A 19062-nucleotide genomic window follows, 5' to 3' on the forward strand; every position below is an offset into this window, starting at 1 on the left:
TTTTTTTTTTTTTTTTTTTTTTTTTGAGACGGAGTTTCGCTCTTGTTCCCCAGGCTGGAGTGCAATGGCGCGATCTTGGCTCACGGCAACCTCCGCCTCCTGGGTTCAGGCAATTCTCCTGCCTCAGCCTCCCGAGTAGCTGGGACTACAGGCGTGCACCACCATGCCCAGCTAATTTTTGTATTTTTAGTAGAGACGGGGTTTCACCGTGTTGACCAGGATGGTCTCGATCTCTTGACCTCGTGATCCGCCCGCCTCGGCCTCCCAAAGTGCTGGGATTACAGGCGTGAGCCACCGCGCCCAGCCTGATTGTTGTTTTTAAGACAGACTCTCATTCTGTCGCCCAGGCTGGAGTGCAGTGGTGTGATCTCGGCTAACTGCGGCCTCCAACTCCTGGGTTCAAATGATTCTCCTGCCTCAGCCTTCCAAGTAGCTGGGATTACAGGCCGTGCCACCATGCCCAGCTACTTTTTTGTTATTTTAGAAGAGACAGGGTTTCACCGTGTTGCCCAGGCTAGTCTTGAACTCCTGGCCTCAAGCGATCCACCGCCTCCGCCTCCCAAAGTACTGGGATTACAGGTGTGAGCCAGTGCGTCTGGCCTCCCTTCCCTCTCTATGGCAATTTCCAAGTGATTTTTTGAGCTCATAGAATTATTCCCTAAATTAAAACCTTCCCCTTTGAGACTGAGCAACATACTGAAACCCTGTCTCTCCAAAGAAATGATAATAATAATTACGCAGGAGTGGTGGTGCCTGCCTACAATCCCAGCTACCCAGGAAGCTGAGACAGGATTGCCTGAGCCCAGGAGTTTGAGACTGCAGTGCCCTGTGATCAAAACCTTCCCCTCTACCCTTAGAGTAAACCCAGACACTCTGCAAGGCCCGGTGTAGACTGGCCCCTTTCCTTCTGGGTGCCACGGTGCTGCCTGTCCCTTGCCTGCTGCACCAGCCTCTCCCATCTGCAGAGCCTTTGCACTTGCTCTTTCCCTCTCTGTGATGTTCCTTTCAGCCCCTCACAAGAGTGACTCCTTCCTGGCCATTCTGATTTCAGCTCACATAACACTCGGTCATAGCAGCCTTTAGCAACCGTGTCAGCTTGAGGTGCCCTCTGTCTGTTCATTTCCCTCATATCCCACAGCACGATCCATGATGGCCTCGCTGATCTACTGCCTGTCTTCCCCACTCTCCAAGGCCCAGCTCCATCCTGGTCAACATTCTACTCTCAGAATCTATCAAAGGTCTCAGGAAAGGGTAGGAAATCAATTCGATATTGGTTAAATGAATAAATGAATGAATCTGATTGCCCCATCCGAAAGCCAAGCATTACTTCCCTACCCAACTCCCCACCAAACAGAACCTCTGCTCACCCCCAAGACATGATCATGGGGAAACCATAGCATCTAGAACTTTGAATGCCCTCATTTCCTCCCACTCCCTGTTTCCCCAAAGCCAGGCAAGCGTTAAGTTCCATCACCTCCACCCCCTGAAATGTTCTTAAGAGCTGGCTACTCCCCTCCATTCTCCAAGCTCAGCTCGGGCCCCTCCCTTCTCACCTGGACCACCATACCAGCCTTCTCCCTGGTACCCTGACCTCCTGTTCCCCTCCCACACTGGCCTGACCCCGACAGATTCTTCTCACAGCTGTGTTGATGCAACTTTAGCACCATGCGTAACAGTCTCCCTGCGCCCTTCACCCTCAGGACCAAGTGCGAGTTTCTCAGCCTAGAATTTGAGGCCCTTTGTGAGGTGACCCAGCCACTTTCCCACCTCACCTCTCTTCCTGTGCTCCAAGCACACATGGCATCTCACAGCCCCCTGGCCAGACCTTGAATTTACACGGCTCCATACGGAAAGGTGTATGTGCTTTCCTTGCCCTGGGAATTCTTCCCCTTGACTACCGGCAGCCTTCCCCTTAGCCTTCTAGAATTATGTCTTCTGACCGCTCAAATTGGCCAGGTGTCTCCTATATGCCCTGCTCACCAGTCCACCAGCTCCTCTGCTTAAAATCCTCCCTACAGTATAACCCCCTCAGCCTGGCTGAGGCCTCTCACAACCTAGCCAAGGCCACCTTTCCCACCCTTGCACCTCACCCAACCTGTTCCAGACAGCTGCAGCGAATCTTTCTGACGTCTCCATTTACACCTCAAATCTTGGGCCACAGTGATCGATTACTCATGTCCCCAAACTTCAGTTCACACTGCGTGTTCATATCCACGGTCTCGATGAATCCTCTCAACGGTCCAGCGAGGCTGGCAATCAGATGCACTCCACAGCGCACAGCGGGCAGAGGCCACTCGGATCTCCGGCCAGAGTGACCGAATGACCCCAGCTCCAGCACCCTCACCTCCCTCTGGCTGCCCAAACCCTCCACAGCCTGCAGTCTGGGTCCTACCTCCTTCAGGAACATTTCCGGGCCACCCCCTCTTCTCAAGGTCCACTATTCATCCCACTTTGTCTTCCCATGCAATAACCCCTTGTCCCCTAGGGGACAACTGGGATCCACGAAGTCCACTCTCAAGGCTTTCTGCCCTCCACTTCCTATACCTCGTCCCCGGTCTCCGCAGCCCCTCCCCGAGCCTTCCTCGCAGGACCTCAGTTTCCAATGCCCACTGCCCTGGCGGCCACTCTGTGCCACACCGCAAGTCCTTCACTTGGGCAGGACTCTTAAGAATCCTGAACCTGCTGAACCTGCTCACTCCCCGGAGCCCGGAACGGTCGCCCTCTCCCTACGCAGCAAACTTTTAAGTCCGGAAGTAGTCGCAGGGACGACTTCTGAAATACTCCGACTTCTCCAGCAGCTTCCGGGTTCCAAAAGCATCACGAAAGCACTCCGGCCAGAAACGCACACGCGAGAGAAAGGTTCCTGGGTCGCGCACCTTGCTGCTGCTCCACACACAATACACGGAAGTTAAAATGAAATCACAATTTGGCGCAGTGCTGGATGTTGAGGGAGGGAATACAAGAGAGGTGGCTTTTGTCCAAAAAAAAAAAAAAAAGGACTTTTCTTAAACAGTCACTTTATCAGGCCCGGCGCGGTAGCTCACGCTTGTAATCCCAGCACTTTGGGAGGCCGAGGCGGGCAGATCACGAGATCAGGAGTTCGAGACCATCCTGGCCAACATGGTGAAACCCCCGTCTCTATTAAAAATACAAAAACTAAGGCCGGGCGCGGTGGCTCAAGCCTGTAATCCCAGCACTTTGGGAGGCCGAGACGGGTGGATCACGAGGTCAAGAGATCGAGACCATCCTGGTCAACATGGTGAAACCCCGTCTCTACCAAAAATACAAAAAATTAGCTGGGCATGGTGGCGCGTGCCTGTAATCCCAGCGACTCAGGAGGCTGGGGCAGGAGAATTGCCTGAACCCGGGAGGCGGAGGTTGCGGTGAGCTGAGATCGTGCCATTGCACTCCAGCCTGGGTAACAACAGGGAAACTCCGTCTCAAATACAGAAAAAAAAAAAAAAAAATTACAAAAACTAGCCGGGCTTGGTGGCGGCGCCTGTGATCATAGCTACTCGGGAGAATCGCTTGAACCCGGGAGTCAGAGGTTGCAGTGAGCCGAGATCAGGTCATTGCACTCCAGCCTGGGCGACAAGAACAAAACTCCGTCTAAAAAAAAAGACGAAAGAAAATGCATTAACTAATATGATAGAATATGTTAGGAAGAAAAAAAGAAAAGAAAATGCATTCACTTAAAGTAGGGAGAGGCAGCCTAAGGGTTGAGGTAATGAAAGAATCCCGTATCCCCCAATGTTTCTTACCTATTTAATCCTCCATTTCCCTACTCCTTAAACCCCTCATTTCTCCTAGGGGCTGATTTTTTAAGGCTTTCTATCTGCCCAAACTTTACACTTTCCTTTTTTTTTTTTTCTTTTTGGGATGGAGTCTCGCTCTGTTACCTGGGCTGGAGTGCAGTGGTGCGATCTTGGCTCACTGCAACCTCCACCTCCCAGGTTCAAGTAATTCTCCTGCCTCAACCTCCTGAGTAGCTGGGACTACAGGCACATGCCACCATGCCCAACTAATTTTTTGTATTTTTAGTAGAGATGGGGTTTCACCATGTTGGCGAGGCTGATCTCAAACTCCTGACCCGTGATCCACCTGTCTCAGCCTCCCAAAGTTCTGGGATTACAGGTGTGAGCCACTGCGCCTGGCCCAAACTCTACACTTTCTTTTCTGAGACGGAGTCTCACTCTGTCACCCAGACTCGAGTCCAATGGCCCCATCTCGGCTCACTGCAACCTGTCTCTAGGGTTCAAGCGATTCTCCTGCCTTAGCTTCTCGAGTAGCTGGGATTACAGGCACCCACCACCATGCCAAGCTAATTTTTTGTATTTTTTAGTGGAGACAGCTTTTACCATGCTGGCCAGGCTGGCCTCAAACTCCCAACGTCAGGTGATCCACCTGCCTTGGCCTCCCAAAGTGCTGGGGTTACAGGTGTCAGCCATCACACCTGGCCTGATTGATCTTTATTGGACAACTGCTTTGACTGGGAACCCTCCTAAGCCTCACGGGGGCGACAAAGACCAAAATATCAAACTATCTCACCCACCTTAGGACCTGGGAAAAGTAGGTAGGGACTACTGTGTTTCCTCTAATCTACAAAAACTCAATTTCGAAGACTCGCTCAGCCTCACTAAGGAAACTTATGTAACTCATGACTACAATTTGGAAGAGGAAGACCTTTTGGTTTCTCAAATTCAGCACTAACATGTCATAGATAAGGAAACTGAGGACCAGAGAGGTTGAATGGAATGATAGCGGCTAGACATGGTAGCTCACGTCTGTCATCCTGGCACTTTGGGAGGTCAAGGTGGGAGGATTGCTTGAATCCAGGAAGGAGTTCAAGACCAGCCTGGGCAACATGGTGAAGCCCTGTCTCTACCAAAAAAAAAAAAAAAAAAAAAAAAATTACAAAACTTAGCTGGGCATGATGGCATAAGCACTTGTAGTCCAAGTTACTCAGGAGGCTGAGGTGGGAGGATCACTTGAGCCAAAGAGTTTGAGGCTGCAGTGAGCTATGATTGTGCCACTGCGCTCCAGCATGGGTGACAAAACAAGACTCTGTCTCAAAAAAAAGAAAAGTTGGTCACTGTGAGTGGATGGCAGAGTCAGGATTGGAACACAAAGTTCAGGAGGTCTTTACACGTCCTCATCTAAGTATCTTGATTTTTAGGGAATTGTGGCTGTGGCCCTTCAGGGATACAACTGGCGACACTCTGAAGAAAGTAGAGGTTGGGAATGATGGAGCGCTTCCTTGCGGAACATGTTTCCTGATGTGAAACAGAAGCCCCAGAACAGGTGGATGGTGTGGTCTGGACTGGTCAGCCACATGCTGAGAGTCAGTGCTGGCAAATAAAAGTTAGGAAAATGAGAAAGTGGGCCTTTGTTTCTGTTCACCCAGAGCCCTGTGAATTCATGAAAATGCTTCCTTCTTGCTTCAGTGCAGACTGTCTTGAAGGATTAGGATTGTGTGGCAAAAATATCATGTTTTAATAGGCAGCTTAGAAATGACAGGATCCTATATCTGGTCTGAAAACAATCAGTCTTTTCCAGGAGGAACTGAGAGCCACTGGGGGCTTCATTCCCCACCTGGTGGCTCAGTTTGCCCATCTGACCCCAAAAGAAGTCATCCTTTTTTTCCATTTTATTTATTTATTTAGACAAGGGCTTGTTCTGTCACTCAGACTGGAGTGCAGTGGTATGTTCGTGACTCACTGCAGCCTCTACCTCCTGGGTTCAAGGGATCTTCCCATTTCTCAGCCTCCTGAGTAACTGGGACTACTATTAGTGTGTACCACCATGACCAGCTAATGTTTATATTCTTTGTAGAGACAGTTTTGCCATTTTGCCTAGGCTGGTCTTGAACTCTTGGGCACAAGCAGTCCTCCCGCCTTGACTTCCCAGTATGCTGGAATTACAGGTGTGAGCCACCATGCCTAACCTCATTTTATTTCTATATATTGAGACATAAGTTACAGAGATTAATGTACACAAGTCTTAAGGTTACAGATCAGTGAATTTTTGCACAAGTACATCATCATATAACCAGTACCCAGATTGGGTTAGAGAACATTTTGGCCTCATACCTTCTGTTAGTCATTAGCTCCATGGAGGGTAATCACTGTTTTGACTTCTCCCAAAGATCACTGTGATCCAGTTTCAAACGTCTTATAAATTTAACTTTTTTTTTTTTTTTTTTTTTAGACAGAGGCTTGCTTTGTCGCTGAAATGCAGTCTAGAGGTCTCCCGGGTTCAAGCAATTCTCCTGCCTCAGCCTCCTGAGTAGCTGGGATTGCAGGTGCCCACCACCGCACCCAGCTAATTTTTGTATTTTTAGTAGAGACAGGGTTTCACCATCTTGGACAGGCTGGCCTTGAACTCCTGACCTCATGATCCACCCGCTTTGGCCTCCCAAAGTGCTGGAATTACAAGCATGAGCCACCACACTGGCCACGAACTATTCATTTTTCAGGGCAACTGAGCATAGACAATGTACCAAGCAAGGGACGATGCTGGTGGAGATATCTACAAGTACCTGACTAAAGAACTTGGACTTTGTGCCAGAGGCACTGGGGCATCATGGGAGGGTTCTGAGCTGCAGGGGAACACCATTTGGTGAGAGCATTGGGATTCCTCTAGAAAGAATGGCCTAAAAGCCACACAGGAGAGGAGCTGCAGGGGTGCCTCCCTCTGCCTGGGAGATGGAGGTAGGCAGAAGTCAAAAGTGGCTTTCCAGAGGAAATAAGTCCTGAAAAAAAAAAAAAATGAACAAGTTACACAAGAATGGTTACTTGGCCGGGTGCGGTGGCTCAGGCCTGTAATCATAGCACTTAGGGAGGGTGAGGTGGGAACATCATAAGCTCAGGAGTTAGAGACCATCCTGGCCAATATGGTGAAACCGTCTCTACTAGAAACACAAAAATTAGCTGGGCGTGGTGGTGCACACCTGTAATCCCAGCTACTCAGGGGGCTGAGGCCGGAGAATCACTGGAACCCAGGAGGCAGAGGTTGCAGTGAACGGAAATGGCGACAGTGCACTCCAGCCTGGGCAAAAGAGCAAGACTCCATCTAAAACAAAAACAAAAACAAAAACGGTTAAATGAGGCTGCTGGAACAGTCCAACGCTTAGCACCTGGACATGTGAAAGGGTAAGGGTAGAGCACAAAGTCGTGAGAGGTGAGGCTGGACCGTTCCTCCGACACTACCTCATGAATGCCCTCAAATGCCAGACTGAGGAATTGATTTTATTTTATTTTATTTTTTGTCTTGAGTCAAGAGGAAGCAGCAGAAGAGATTAGAGCTGGGAAAAGCACAGGTTTTAGAAAGCGTTTTAGAAAGATCTGTCTGTGGCCGGGTCCGGTGGCTCACGCCTGTAATCCCAGCACTTTGGGAGGCTGAGGAGGGCGGATCATTTGAGATCAAGAGTTAGAGGCCCGCATGGCCAACATGGTGAAACCCCGTCTTTACTAAACACACACACACACACACACACACACACACACACGCACGCCGGACGTGGTGGCGCACGCCCGTAGTCCCAGCTACTAAGGAGGCTGAGGCAGGAGAATCGCTTGAAGCCGGGAGGCGGAGGTTGCAGTGAGCCCGAGATTGCGCCATTGCACTCTCGAGCTCAGAGACTACATGTGATATTGTGCTGGCCTAGAGCCAGAACCAGAGAAAAACTATTTTATAGAATGCAAAACTGTTTTTAGATAAGTTGAAGTGGCTGCCCCATTCTCCTTACAGTAACTACTGTCCTTGGCCTCTGTGAATAGAACTGCCAGTTTGTTCCTCAAAACTATGTAAAACTGCTTGCCTTTTCTTATCAGTAACTGCTAAAATCTATGACTTCTATCACCACCCAGACGATGTGTAAACAAATGTATATCCTGACTTCTGTAAACCACTGAGGTAACAAACAGAATGACAAAAGTCCCCTAGCCCTTGGAGTGTCCGGAGACCCCCGCCCTTGTCTCCACCCAGGAGGTGAATCACAGAATCCACTAGCCCTCGGAATGTCTGAAGCCTTTTCATCCCCATCCCCGCCCCTCACCCCCACTCCCAAGGTGGTTTTTCGGGTATAAAAAATCGTGGCACCCTCCTGTTGCCACCACAGGTTGGAGAGACGTGAGTCCTCTGTGGTCGCCGGCATAAATAAATGACCCTGCAATCTGGCATACTTTTGTTTTGTGATAACTTTCTACGCTCCGGTCAAATACAACACTACAGAGCAAGACTCCATCTCAAAACAAATAAAGATCTGTCTGCGTGTGTTAAGCGGCTGCGTTGGGAGCCGAGAGACTAGGGAGGAGGCTGGGCTGATGCTGTGACCCAGATGAGGACAAATGCGGTCTGAGCTAGGGACGTGGCTTTGTAGATGGAGAGACCTCGAGAGTGATTACATGGGGAATCTTTGGAGATGGAGAGACTTCGAGAGTGATTACATGGGGAATCCTCAGATCTCTCTCTCTCTCTTTTAATGAACAAGTGCCTGGTTTTAATTCCCTGATGAACTTCAGCGCTGCAGAAAGAATTTCGGCGTGGGAAACTAGCACCCGTTCCCAGGTGCCCCATATTGTCTGTGCAAAGGCATTATGCTTGGTCCTTTCATACACGGTTTTATTTCATCACCCTGAGAGGTAACAGAATCACTCCTGTTTTACAAGTGACCAATATGAAGCCGACAGAGTTCACAGCTCTAGGGCACGCTGGTAGCGTTGGACTGAGACTAACGTCCTCCCAACACGCCAGCATCTCTCAACCCAAGCAGATCCGTTTTCCGTTCCCGCCTTCGGAGGCCAGCTGCCCGCCCCACGCCGCACCTTGCTCGAGACGGCCCGTCTAGCCGCCCCGCGTCTCTAGGGTTTTCCCTTCTTGCCCATCTACCCGCAGGCTTCCTCTCGTCTCCCCGCCCACGCTGGCCCCTCTACGCGCTCACCTCTCTATGGTCCCCCCCCCCGCCCCCCCCAGGCCCAAACCTCCTGCTTGTTACATCCGCTCTTTCTCCAAGCTCCTCCACGCTGGGGCTGGCGGATCCTGCTCGGGTTGGGTCGGCTATTCGGGCTGCCTCTCTGGTCCAGCCCAGCATAAACGGTGGCCAGTGAGATTGCTTTTAGGGAAGGCCCGAGCCATGACTTCTAGGGGGAGTCCCTGGGAAGCAGGGTCGTGTTTTGGGTCCTTTGCGAATACGTTCCGGCTGGAAACACAAGGCTCCGAGAGGAAGGAGCCGCTCTCCCCTGGGACCTACACCACCCCCTTCAATACGTGGGATTCCTCCCCGCCCCGCCCCACCAATTTTCCAAAAGATCACTCTCCTCAGCGGGGCTTCCTGACCCTTGTTCATTTTTGTTCTGACAGCGCTGGGACCAACAGGGAGATCAGGAAGTGCCCATCTCACAACATAGACGAAAACATGAGGCCCAGGGAGGAACTCGCTCGGAACGAGTCAGCCTGGAGCCAGTTGGGGTTCCCGAGTCTCCGTCCTGGAAAATTCCGCGTTTTTCTGTTTGAAGATAGGCAGAGCAGGTAGCGACAAGAAGGATCCTAAGAGAGGCGTGGAGGGCACCGGCAATCAGGTTCCAAGTCGGAGTCCTGTCTTGCCTATCAGGATTCCCTCTTTGGGTAGGAATGCGGATATTACTCTTCCCCTTAAAAGTAGTTAAACATAGCTGTTCAGGTGGATTTACCACAAAGCTAATAAAGCTTAAGCTTCAGAGGCTCCTCGCGGGGACAACTATTCCCTACGTAATACGTGCCAACAATTCCAAGTGTTTAAGATTAGTCATTGCTCAAAAAAGTTTCCCATGCCCTCTAAACTTAAATTCATACCTGAAAGAAACGTGATTATGATTTTCCTAAACTTGACAATACTGAAACTACAACTGTCGTGAATCTATCTGAAACAAAACTTTCTTAAACTGTAAACTGTTGTGGTGTGAACAGACCGAAGGATGTAGGGAGGAAAGTATCATACAGCTGTGGAAGGCCTGTAATCCCATCACTTTAAGAGGCCAAGGCAGGTGGATCACCTGAGGTCAGGAGTTCGAGACAAGCCTGGCCAACATGGTAAAACCCTGTCTCTACTAAAAAAAAATATTAGCCGGGCCCATGTGGTGGCGCATGCCTGTAATCCCAGCTACTCGGGAGGCTGAGCCAGGAGAATCACTTGAACCCAGGAGGTGGGGGCAGTGACACAATCTCAGCTCACTGCACTCCAGCCTGGCAACAGAGTGAGACTCCGTCTCAAAAAAAAAAACACAAAGAGGCTGGGCAGAGTGGCTCATTGCCTGTAATTCCAGCACTTTGGGAGACCAAGGCAGGTGGATCACCTGAGGTCAGGAGTTCAAGACCAGCCTGGCCAACGTGGTGAAACCTGGTCTCGACTGAAAATACAAAAAACTTTAGCTGGGTGTGGTGGTGGGCACTGGTAATCTCAGCTGCTTGGGAGGCTGAGTCAGGAGAATGGCTTGAACCCAAGAGGCAGAGGTTGCAGTGAGCCAAGATTTCGCCATTGCACTCCAGCCTGGGCAACAAGAGTGAAACTCCTTTAAAAAAAAAAAAAAAAAAGTATGTCTTCTATATAACTGTATGTTGGTACCCATTAACCAACCTTCATTCATCCCCCCTCCCACCACACACCCTTCCCTGCCTCTAAGTTAGAAGGAGGCTTTAAAGATTCATCCATCCAACTGATACTTGTTGTAGCAAGCATCAGTATTTTATTTATTTATTTATAGCCAAATAACATTCCACTGTATGGATATATCACATTTTGTTTATGTTTATGGGCATTTGGGTTGTTTCTGCTTTTTTACTATTATGAATAATACTGCTATATAAGCATTTGTTTCCAAGTTTTTGTGTGAATGTATATTTTCATTTTTCTTGGGTACATAGAAAAATGAAAGGGAGAGGAATTGCAGAGCCATTAAGCTAACTCTATTAGCCAATTTCTTTTAAAAGGCAGGAAATCTAGGCTCAGTGAGGAGAAGTAATGTGCTCAGGTTTTACAGGAAGGTAGAGACAGAAAGAAGTGAGACAAATCTTCTGATTCCAAGTTCAAGACTTTCTGCCATTTCCTTTTTTTTCTTTCTCTTTCTCTCTTTTTTTTTTTTTTTTTTTTTTTTTTGAGATGAGTCTCACCCTGTTGCCCAGGCTGTAATGCAGTGGTGTGATCTTGGCTCACTGCAACCTCCACCTCCCAGTTTAAGCATGTCTCCTGCCTCAGCATCCCGAGTAGCTGGGATTACAGGTGCCTGCCACCACACCTATCTCAATTTTTTTTGTACTTTCAGTAGAGACGGGGGTTTCACCGTGTTGGCCAGGCTGGTCTCGAACTCCTGACCTTGTGATCTGCCCACCTCAGCCTCCCAAAGTGCTGGGATTGCAGGCTTGAGCCACCGTGCCCAGCAGCCATTTTCTGATGGCTCCATGTGTCGGGACTTCTGGCCTCAAGTCATACAATAGACTGTTAGTGTTATGCTGGCACCGAGGGACTCAGAAGCCAGACAACAGGTGAAAAGGCAAGAAACCCACATTTATTTTTAAAGTTTATATTTATTTATTTTATGTTTATTTATTTTTTGAGACAGGGTCTCTCACTTTGTCATCCAGGCCAGAGTGCAGTGGTGTGATCTCAGCTCACTGCAGCTTCAACTTCCCAAGCTCAAGCACTCCTCCTGCCTCAGCTCCCCAGGTAGCTGGGACTACAGGGGCACAACACTAGGGCTGTTAATTTTTGTATTTTTAGTAGAGACGGGGCCACTGCATCCAGCAAGAACCCACATTTATTGAGCACCAGTTGACTCCAGGCATGACATAGACCTTTGGCATTCTCAACCTGTGGCATTCTAACTACAGCCCTGCCAAATGGCATTATGGTGCCCACTTTGTAGATGTCAACTAGACACATAGAGGGGACATCGCTTGCCCAGAGTTGTGCAGCAAGCGGATACACGGATCTGGACCCAGGTTTGCCTGATTTGAAAGCTTATGGTAATTCCACTAAACAGTGCTCTCTTCTGTGACTATTTAATAGCTTTAGTGGGAATGGGAGAAAAAAAAGGGAACAAAAATATTTAGTAGCCTTAAGCTCTGGTACAAAATTCTTCTACCCACATTAATTCAATCTCTCAGTCATTCATTTACCAAACATTCACTGAGGCATATACATGCCTTCTCTGTAGGGATGCAGAGATGACTCACTTCCAGCTCTCAAAAAAGGAAGACTGGGGGATGAGTTCTGTGTGCTATGAATGATCTCATTTAACAAAGAGATTCTCAATAAGAAATAGGCCAGCCGCAGTGGCTTGTGCCGGTAATCCCAGCACTTTTGGGAGGCCAAGGTGGGAGGTTCAACTGAGGTTAGGAGTTCGAGACCTGCCTGGCCAACATATAGTGAAACTTCATCTCTACTAAAAAAATACAAAAATTAGGTTGGCTGGAACAGCCTGGGAACAAATCCAAACGTTCCTTCTAAACCAACGCAGGCCAACTTGAGGCTTTAGCAGTCAGCGGAACCTTCGTAGAACTCAAGAGGCTTTGCTTTGTTTCCACAGTAAAGGTTTTTGTGGTTACCTCTGCACCACTCGTGATAATGTAATGACATGTTATGCCTGTAGTACCAGCTACTTGGGAAGCTGAGGCAGGAGATTCACTTGAACCTGGGAGGCAGAGGTTGCAGTGAGCTGAGATGACGCTATCACTGTCCAGCTGAAAGAAAGAAAGAGAGAGAGAGAGAGAGAAAGAAAGAGACGAAAGGAAGGAAGGAAGGAAGGAAGGAAGGAAGGAAGGAAGGAAGGAAGGAGAAAGAAGAAAAGGAAAGAAGAGATTTCATACCCAAGAGATTATCGAACATGTTAAAGTTTGACTATCAGATACTGATAAGAATGTTAAGCAACAGAGGTCCCCATTAATTGCTAGTTGGAGTGTCAGTTGGTAATAATGATTATAGCTAACTCATAGCACCTACTGTGTGCCATACAGTGTCCAAAATACTTTACATGTAATGACTTCTTTTATCATCATAGCAACTGTGTGAATTAGGTTTTATTATCATCCTCATTTTGCAAATTAGGAAACGGGCAAAAAGGGCTGATTTGTGCATTAAATACAGTAGCAGATACAGTGCCTAGGGCCCGTGATACTCTTAGTAACCTAAAAAATTAAAAAATTAATTTTAAAATCGAAAGAAAAGAAAGAGGAATATAGCTTTGGAAACCCAAAGCAGAAGGATTGCTTAAGGCAAAGTGTTCAAGACCAGCCTGGGCAAAACAGCAAGACCCCCATCTCTATAAAAGAAGAAGAAAGAAGGCCGGGCGCGGTGGCTCAAGCCTGTAATCCCAGCACTTTGGGAGGCCGAGGCGGGTGGATCACGAGGTCAAGAGATCGAGACCATCCTGGTCAACACGGTGAAACCCCGTCTCTACTAAAAATACAAAACATTAGCTGGGCATGGTGGCGCATGCCTGTAATCCCAGCTACTCAGGAGGCTGAGGCAGGAGAATTGTCTGAACCCAGGAGGCAGAGGTTGCGGTGAGCCGAGATCGTGCCATTGCACTCCAGCCTGGGTAAGGAGAGCGAAACTCCCTCAAAAAAAAAAAAAAAAAAAAAAAAAAAAAAAAAAAAGAAGAAGAAGAAGAAGAAGGAAGAGGAGGAGGAGATAATTTAGCCTAAGTGGTGTTTATTTTATTTTATGCCAATATATCATATAATTTTCACATATATTTATGAATGAAAGGATCATGATTAGGATCATGTTTAAGTATCTCCTATCCTGCCCTTTCAGGAAAACGATTTAAAGATATTTCCAAACTCTCCCATATCTCTTCTCAGTGGGTTGTCGCAATGTTCTACAACTGTATACAAAAGAAAGAGAAATGGTCCAGAGAAGTGGGGTGACTTATCTAAGGTGACCCAGCCGGGAATGACTAAACTGGGCAGCTCAGAAGAGCCCTGTCCTTGGTGCTGCCGAAAACCCTGCGTCTTTGAGCTCTTTCCTCCCTAACATAACATCAGCTTGCCGTTTTTTGCACCCTCCCAGGACTACCCGTGTTGCTGTTTACTGAGTATTTTTCTCTACACTGCCTTTTTTTTTTTTTTTTTTTTTTTTTTTTTGACAGAGTCTCTCTCTGTCGCTCAGGTGGATGCAGTGGCGAGATCATAGCTCACTACAGCCTCGACCTCCTGTCCTCACGCCATCCTCCCATCTCAGCCTCCCGAATAGCTGAGAATACAGGCAGAAGCCACCGCACCCGCCCTACAGCGACATTTAAAAAATCCTTACATGCATAAACTTGGCGTCATTACGTTATCATGAGCAGTGCGGAGGTAACCACAAAAACGTTTACTGTGGAAACAAAGCAAAGCTTCTTCAGTTCTACTGAGGTTCCCCTGACTGCTAGGGCCTCGAGTCGGCCTATGTTGGTGAAGGAACGTTCGGATTTGTTTCCAGGGTGTTACAGGCATCCCAGCGCCACACAGAGCGTCCCCTAGGAGGGACCAACAGGTAACTAGCGAGGGAACAACTCACTTTCTCCCGGACACAGCCGCCACGCCACGCCACGCCACGCCACGCCACGCCACGCCACGCCACGCCACGCCACGCCACGCCACGCCACGCCACGCCACGCCACGCCACGCCGGCTCGCCGCCCCACAGTGCGCCTGCGCAGTAGCTCTTACGCCAGTTGGAGCCTCACCCCCTTCCAAAGCGAACACTGGCCTCGGGGGCGGGGCTTGGGCACAAGATGGCCGCTGCGCGCCCGGAGCCCCAGAGTCCGAGCTCACCGACCCCGGAGTCGCGATCTCAGGAGCCACCGGACCTGGTGCGGGCGAGGAAGGGGCCTGGGCCTGGGGCTTGAGATGGGAGGAAGTCGTAGTGTAGGGGGCGGGGCCGGGGCGGGGCCTATGAGGGGTGGGCGGGGGAGGTGTTTAGTGCTATGGCCCTGGGGGTGGGGCTTCTTGGGGATTACGCAAGGGGCGGGACAGGGGAGGAGCCTATGAGACAGTGGGCGGGGCGTTGGGAGGGGCCTATGAGACAGTGGGCGGGGCCTGAATGGAGAGGAGTCGGAGAACGGTGTTGTCTGTCCGGCGGGTATGGGTTCAGGGAACAGGGTTTACCAGGGGCAATTTGCATAACTGGGGTGGAGCCTTGTGAGGGGCGGGGCGTCATAAATTCTATGGCCAATTCTACAGTAGAAGGTTGGAAAGGTGACCCTGAAAGGTGTAGGGGATTATGATGGGAATCTCTATGTTGGGGTTGGGGATAATTCTGCAAGGGTCCAATGCCCAAGGGAGGAATTGAGGGTAGAAGTGAGTGGTCTAGGTGACTTTGGAACTTCCTCCACGTTCCCTCACTCGGAATTAGAGAGCCGCAGAGGATATTCATTCATTCAACAAACATTTATCTAGCTCCTTCTTGGGCTCTGTAAATAGAGAAGTGACCAAGACAGACAAGGGCTGTGTTCCCTTGGAGCTTGCAGTCTCTTGAGAGGAGAGAGACAGTAAATGAGTTATGGTGATATGTTCTATAAAGGAAATAAAAATGGAGCCATTAGAGTGGGGGTGGGGAGCTAAATTTAGATGAGGGAAGTCAGCTGGGTGCCGGCTTATGTTTAAGCTGGGGTCAGAGAGATAAGTGGAGCTACATCTCCGCAGATATTATAGTGACGATTTAGGATAAGTACATTTGGAGCCATAGGAGTGTTTTGAGTACGAAAAATGACTTGATCTGATTTACATTTTCAAAAGACCTGCAGGCTATTCTAGGGAGATGGGTTACAAGGCAGCAGAAGTAGGAAAAGAGATCTCCTTGTGTTTTTCAATTGTGGAGGCGCCAGGTGATGGGGCTTTAACTAGGGTGGAGGAGAAAAGGTGGGATCTATGATTTATTTGGGACAGGAGAGGAAATGTTGATAAGACCACAACAGAATCCTGGAGGATGGGTCTGGCGCAGTGGCTCACGCCTGCAATCCCAACACTCTGGCAGAAGGATCTCTTGAGCCCAGTAGTTGGAGACCAGCCTGGGCAACGTAGTGGGACACCCTCTACTTTAAAACAAACAAACACTAAATCTTTTGTTATTGTTGTTTGAGGTGGTGTCTTGTCCTGCGGCCTGAGCTGGAGTGCAGTGGTGCCATCTCATCTCACTGCTACCTCCACCCCCCCCGGGTTCAAGCAATTTTCCTGTCTCAGTCCCCAAGTAGCTGGGATTACAGGTGCCCGCCACAACACCTGGCTAAGTTTTGCATATGTAGTAGAGACAGGGTTTCGACATGTTGGCCAGGCTGGTTTCGAACTTCTAACCTCAAGTGATCCACCTGCCTTGGCCTTCCAAAGTGCTGGGATTACAGGCCTGAGACACCACTCTGTGGCAGAAACAATTTTTTTTAAAATTAGCTGGGTGTGGTGGTGCAGGTAGTCCCAGCTACTCAGGGAGCTGAAGTGGGAGGATCACTTCAGCCCAGGAGCTCAAGGCTGCAAAGGCCATGATTGAAACAGAGTGAGACCCTGTCTCAAAATAACAAAGAAGCCGAAGCTTTAATAATTGGGATGTGCTGGGGAGGTCTTGAGGCAGGGTCCACAGGCTTCTCTTTTTCTCCCCTTGCCCAGGTCCTGGTGCCTGATGACAGCCGCCCTGGCACACCCCCGAGTGACCTCATCGAGATCCAGGTGGTGAAGGTGACAGACACCACGCTGGTCCCCGAGCCCCCGGAGCCAGGTTCTTTCCACTGTGCCTTGTGCCCTGCTGCCTTCCGGCTGGTTTCCGAGCTGCTGTTCCACGAACATGGCCACCTGGCTGGGGCCGAGGGAAGCGGGCAGGGCGGGGACCCCAGCCGGTGCCACGTGTGTGGCCACAGCTGCCCGGGCCCCGCCAGCCTGCGCGCGCACTACAGCCTGCACACCGGGGAGCGGCCCTACCGTTGCGCGCTCTGCCCACGGGCCTTCAAGGCCTTGGCACCCCTGCTCCGGCACCAGCACCGGCACGGGGTGGAGCCGGGCACCTCCCGGAGGCCTCCGGACGCGGTGGCCACAGCAGAACAGAGGCCCGGGGTGGCCCCGGAGAGGGCGGAGGTGGTGATGGCGGCGGCAGCGGCGGGCGCGGCGGTGGGGAAGCCTTTCGCCTGTAGGTTCTGCGCCAAGCCATTCCGCCGCTCCTCAGACATGCGAGACCATGAGCGCGTGCACACGGGCGAGCGGCCCTACCACTGTGGCATCTGCGGCAAGGGCTTCACGCAGTCCTCGGTGCTGAGCGGCCACGCCCGCATCCACACGGGCGAGCGCCCGTTCCGCTGCACGCTCTGCGACCGCACCTTCAACAACTCCTCCAACTTCCGCAAGCACCAGCGCACCCACTTCTTCCACGGGCCGGGGCCTGGGCTGGGAGACTCTGGGGGCCAGCTGGGCTCGGCGGCGGCTGAGGTGTTGGGGAGTGGGTGCGGGGCAGGGGACCCCGCGGAAGAGGGCCGGGGGGAGACCGCGAAGATGAAGGTGGAGGCCGACCAGTAGGCTGCAGACCAGGGACATGGGTTAGCTGAGGAGGACTTAGGAGGCCGGTCCAGGGGGTGGGGGTGGGAAAACGGAGGCAGGGGACGGAGGAGAGGTGATTAGGGGAGAGATGACAGCTATAGGGATCGCTGTGAGCTGCTGGCGATGGAGAGCAGAGGCAGATGACCGTGCTCCAGACTCCCACAAGCCCACGCAGCACCTCTGCCAGACCTAGGAGAGGGACAGGTGCAGCTCCACAGGTGTGCGGCCACAGGCAAGGCCCACAGGCTGGATGTCGCTGCTCTGATGGCTTCTTCGTTGGCTTGTCCTTGTGCAAGACCCAGCCTGTCGCGGCAGAGCCTGGGCACTTCAGAAGGGTAGTCCGGATCCAATGGAACGGGGGAATTGGGGTCCACCATGGTTTTCTGCTCTGGTCCTCCCTCAACCGAACCGTGGACTCTGGTGGGGCTCCTTGGGTGGACCAGGATGGAGTCTCTTGCCTACCTCACTGCACTGCACTGGACCTGGGATGCCTACCCACCCTCAGGCAGAAGACACCCACCAGGTTGTCTGTGAAGAGACTCTGGGATCCCATCACCTCAAAGCCAGAGGGTCCCCAAGTCACAGCTGAGATTGAGCCTCAAGGATGTAAGCCTGACCATAGGATCTTGACTCCAAGAGCGGCTACTCCCCCTCACCCCCATGGTGGCCTGGGCTTAACCCATCCATTCTTCTTTGGAGGCAACTGAGAGCACATAAAGTAAGCAGCTACCTAGCATCTCCTCCTAAAGCTTTAAGCTCAGAGCCCATGGTCCCCCCCAAGCTACAAGGTAGCCCCAGGTTTCCCTCATTTCCTCCACTCCCAGCTGGAAGCAAACAGCTTACCCCATAGTCCCAGGCAGTCCCAAGGAAGGGCTGGGTGACGGCATGACAGCAGCATGGCTGGCTGGTCGGGGTGTGGAGCAAAGAAGTCACTGTGGCAGGGGCCAGAGGAGGACTTGGGAGCTGGAGGTGTGAAACTTCCAGTTCTGTTCCTATTAAAGGACATTGTGAAGGGCTTCTCTCTCAGTCTTGTATTCAGATTGTCCACTTTGGGGAGGAGGGGCCACACTGTGGTCTCACCACCAGCAGTGAGTCGCATCATACCTTCCTCCAGGATTCTGTTTCCCCATCCTTAGAATGGGGTGGGGGTGAATAGGCCCCACTGTGTGGTTATGTGTTATGTGCTTCAGCTGTAGGAGAAGGGGGTCAGGGAAGTTGGGCAAAGTGAAGGGACGTCCTGTGCTTTGCATGCTAGTTGAGTGAGAGTCTCTGATTTGCACACCTTTCTCTTCACCCAGTGCACCCCATGAGATAACTCATAGGCAACTCACAATGTAAACAGAACTCATTCCATTTTCCTCAAAGAAACCTCTATGCTTCTGATGTCATTGGCACCACCACCACCCAAGCTGTATACCTGGGCAGGTTTAAACCTTTGTCATCCCTCATCCTTGTGTCCAGTCTCGTATCAGTTTCCCTCAATTGAGCCAGTTAAATATCTTTGGAATTGGAATGTCTTTTCACCATCACT

The 19062-nt window shown here is 50.7% G+C and overlaps 2 protein-coding genes across 3 annotated transcripts in view; one reads left to right on the forward strand and one right to left on the reverse strand.

Moving 5' to 3' along the window:
* LOC116539908 (zinc finger protein 580) overlaps positions 1–14856 on the reverse strand; it is a 19982-nt gene extending 5126 nt beyond the window's left edge. Inside the window, exon 1 of one of the 2 annotated variants that reach the window (XM_032263143.1) lies at positions 14825–14856. The gene's annotated coding sequence lies outside the window, so the exon portion shown is untranslated. The remainder of the gene's footprint in view (positions 1–14824) is intronic. The other variant, XM_032263145.1, reaches the window with a different exon arrangement.
* On the forward strand, positions 14705–18557 carry ZNF784 (zinc finger protein 784). The gene is made up of 2 exons (XM_032263158.1): positions 14705–14827; positions 16614–18557. Exons 1-2 carry the CDS (start codon positions 14750–14752, stop codon positions 17508–17510), a joined length of 975 nt encoding a protein of 324 aa, XP_032119049.1. The 5' UTR covers positions 14705–14749; the 3' UTR covers positions 17511–18557.
* Positions 18558–19062: the final 505 nt, after the last annotated feature.

The sequence above is a fragment of the Sapajus apella genome, unplaced genomic scaffold (assembly GCF_009761245.1).
Source record: "Sapajus apella isolate SASKATOON/1434 unplaced genomic scaffold, GSC_monkey_1.0 scaffold135, whole genome shotgun sequence".
NCBI classification, from domain to species: domain Eukaryota; kingdom Metazoa; phylum Chordata; class Mammalia; order Primates; family Cebidae; genus Sapajus; species Sapajus apella.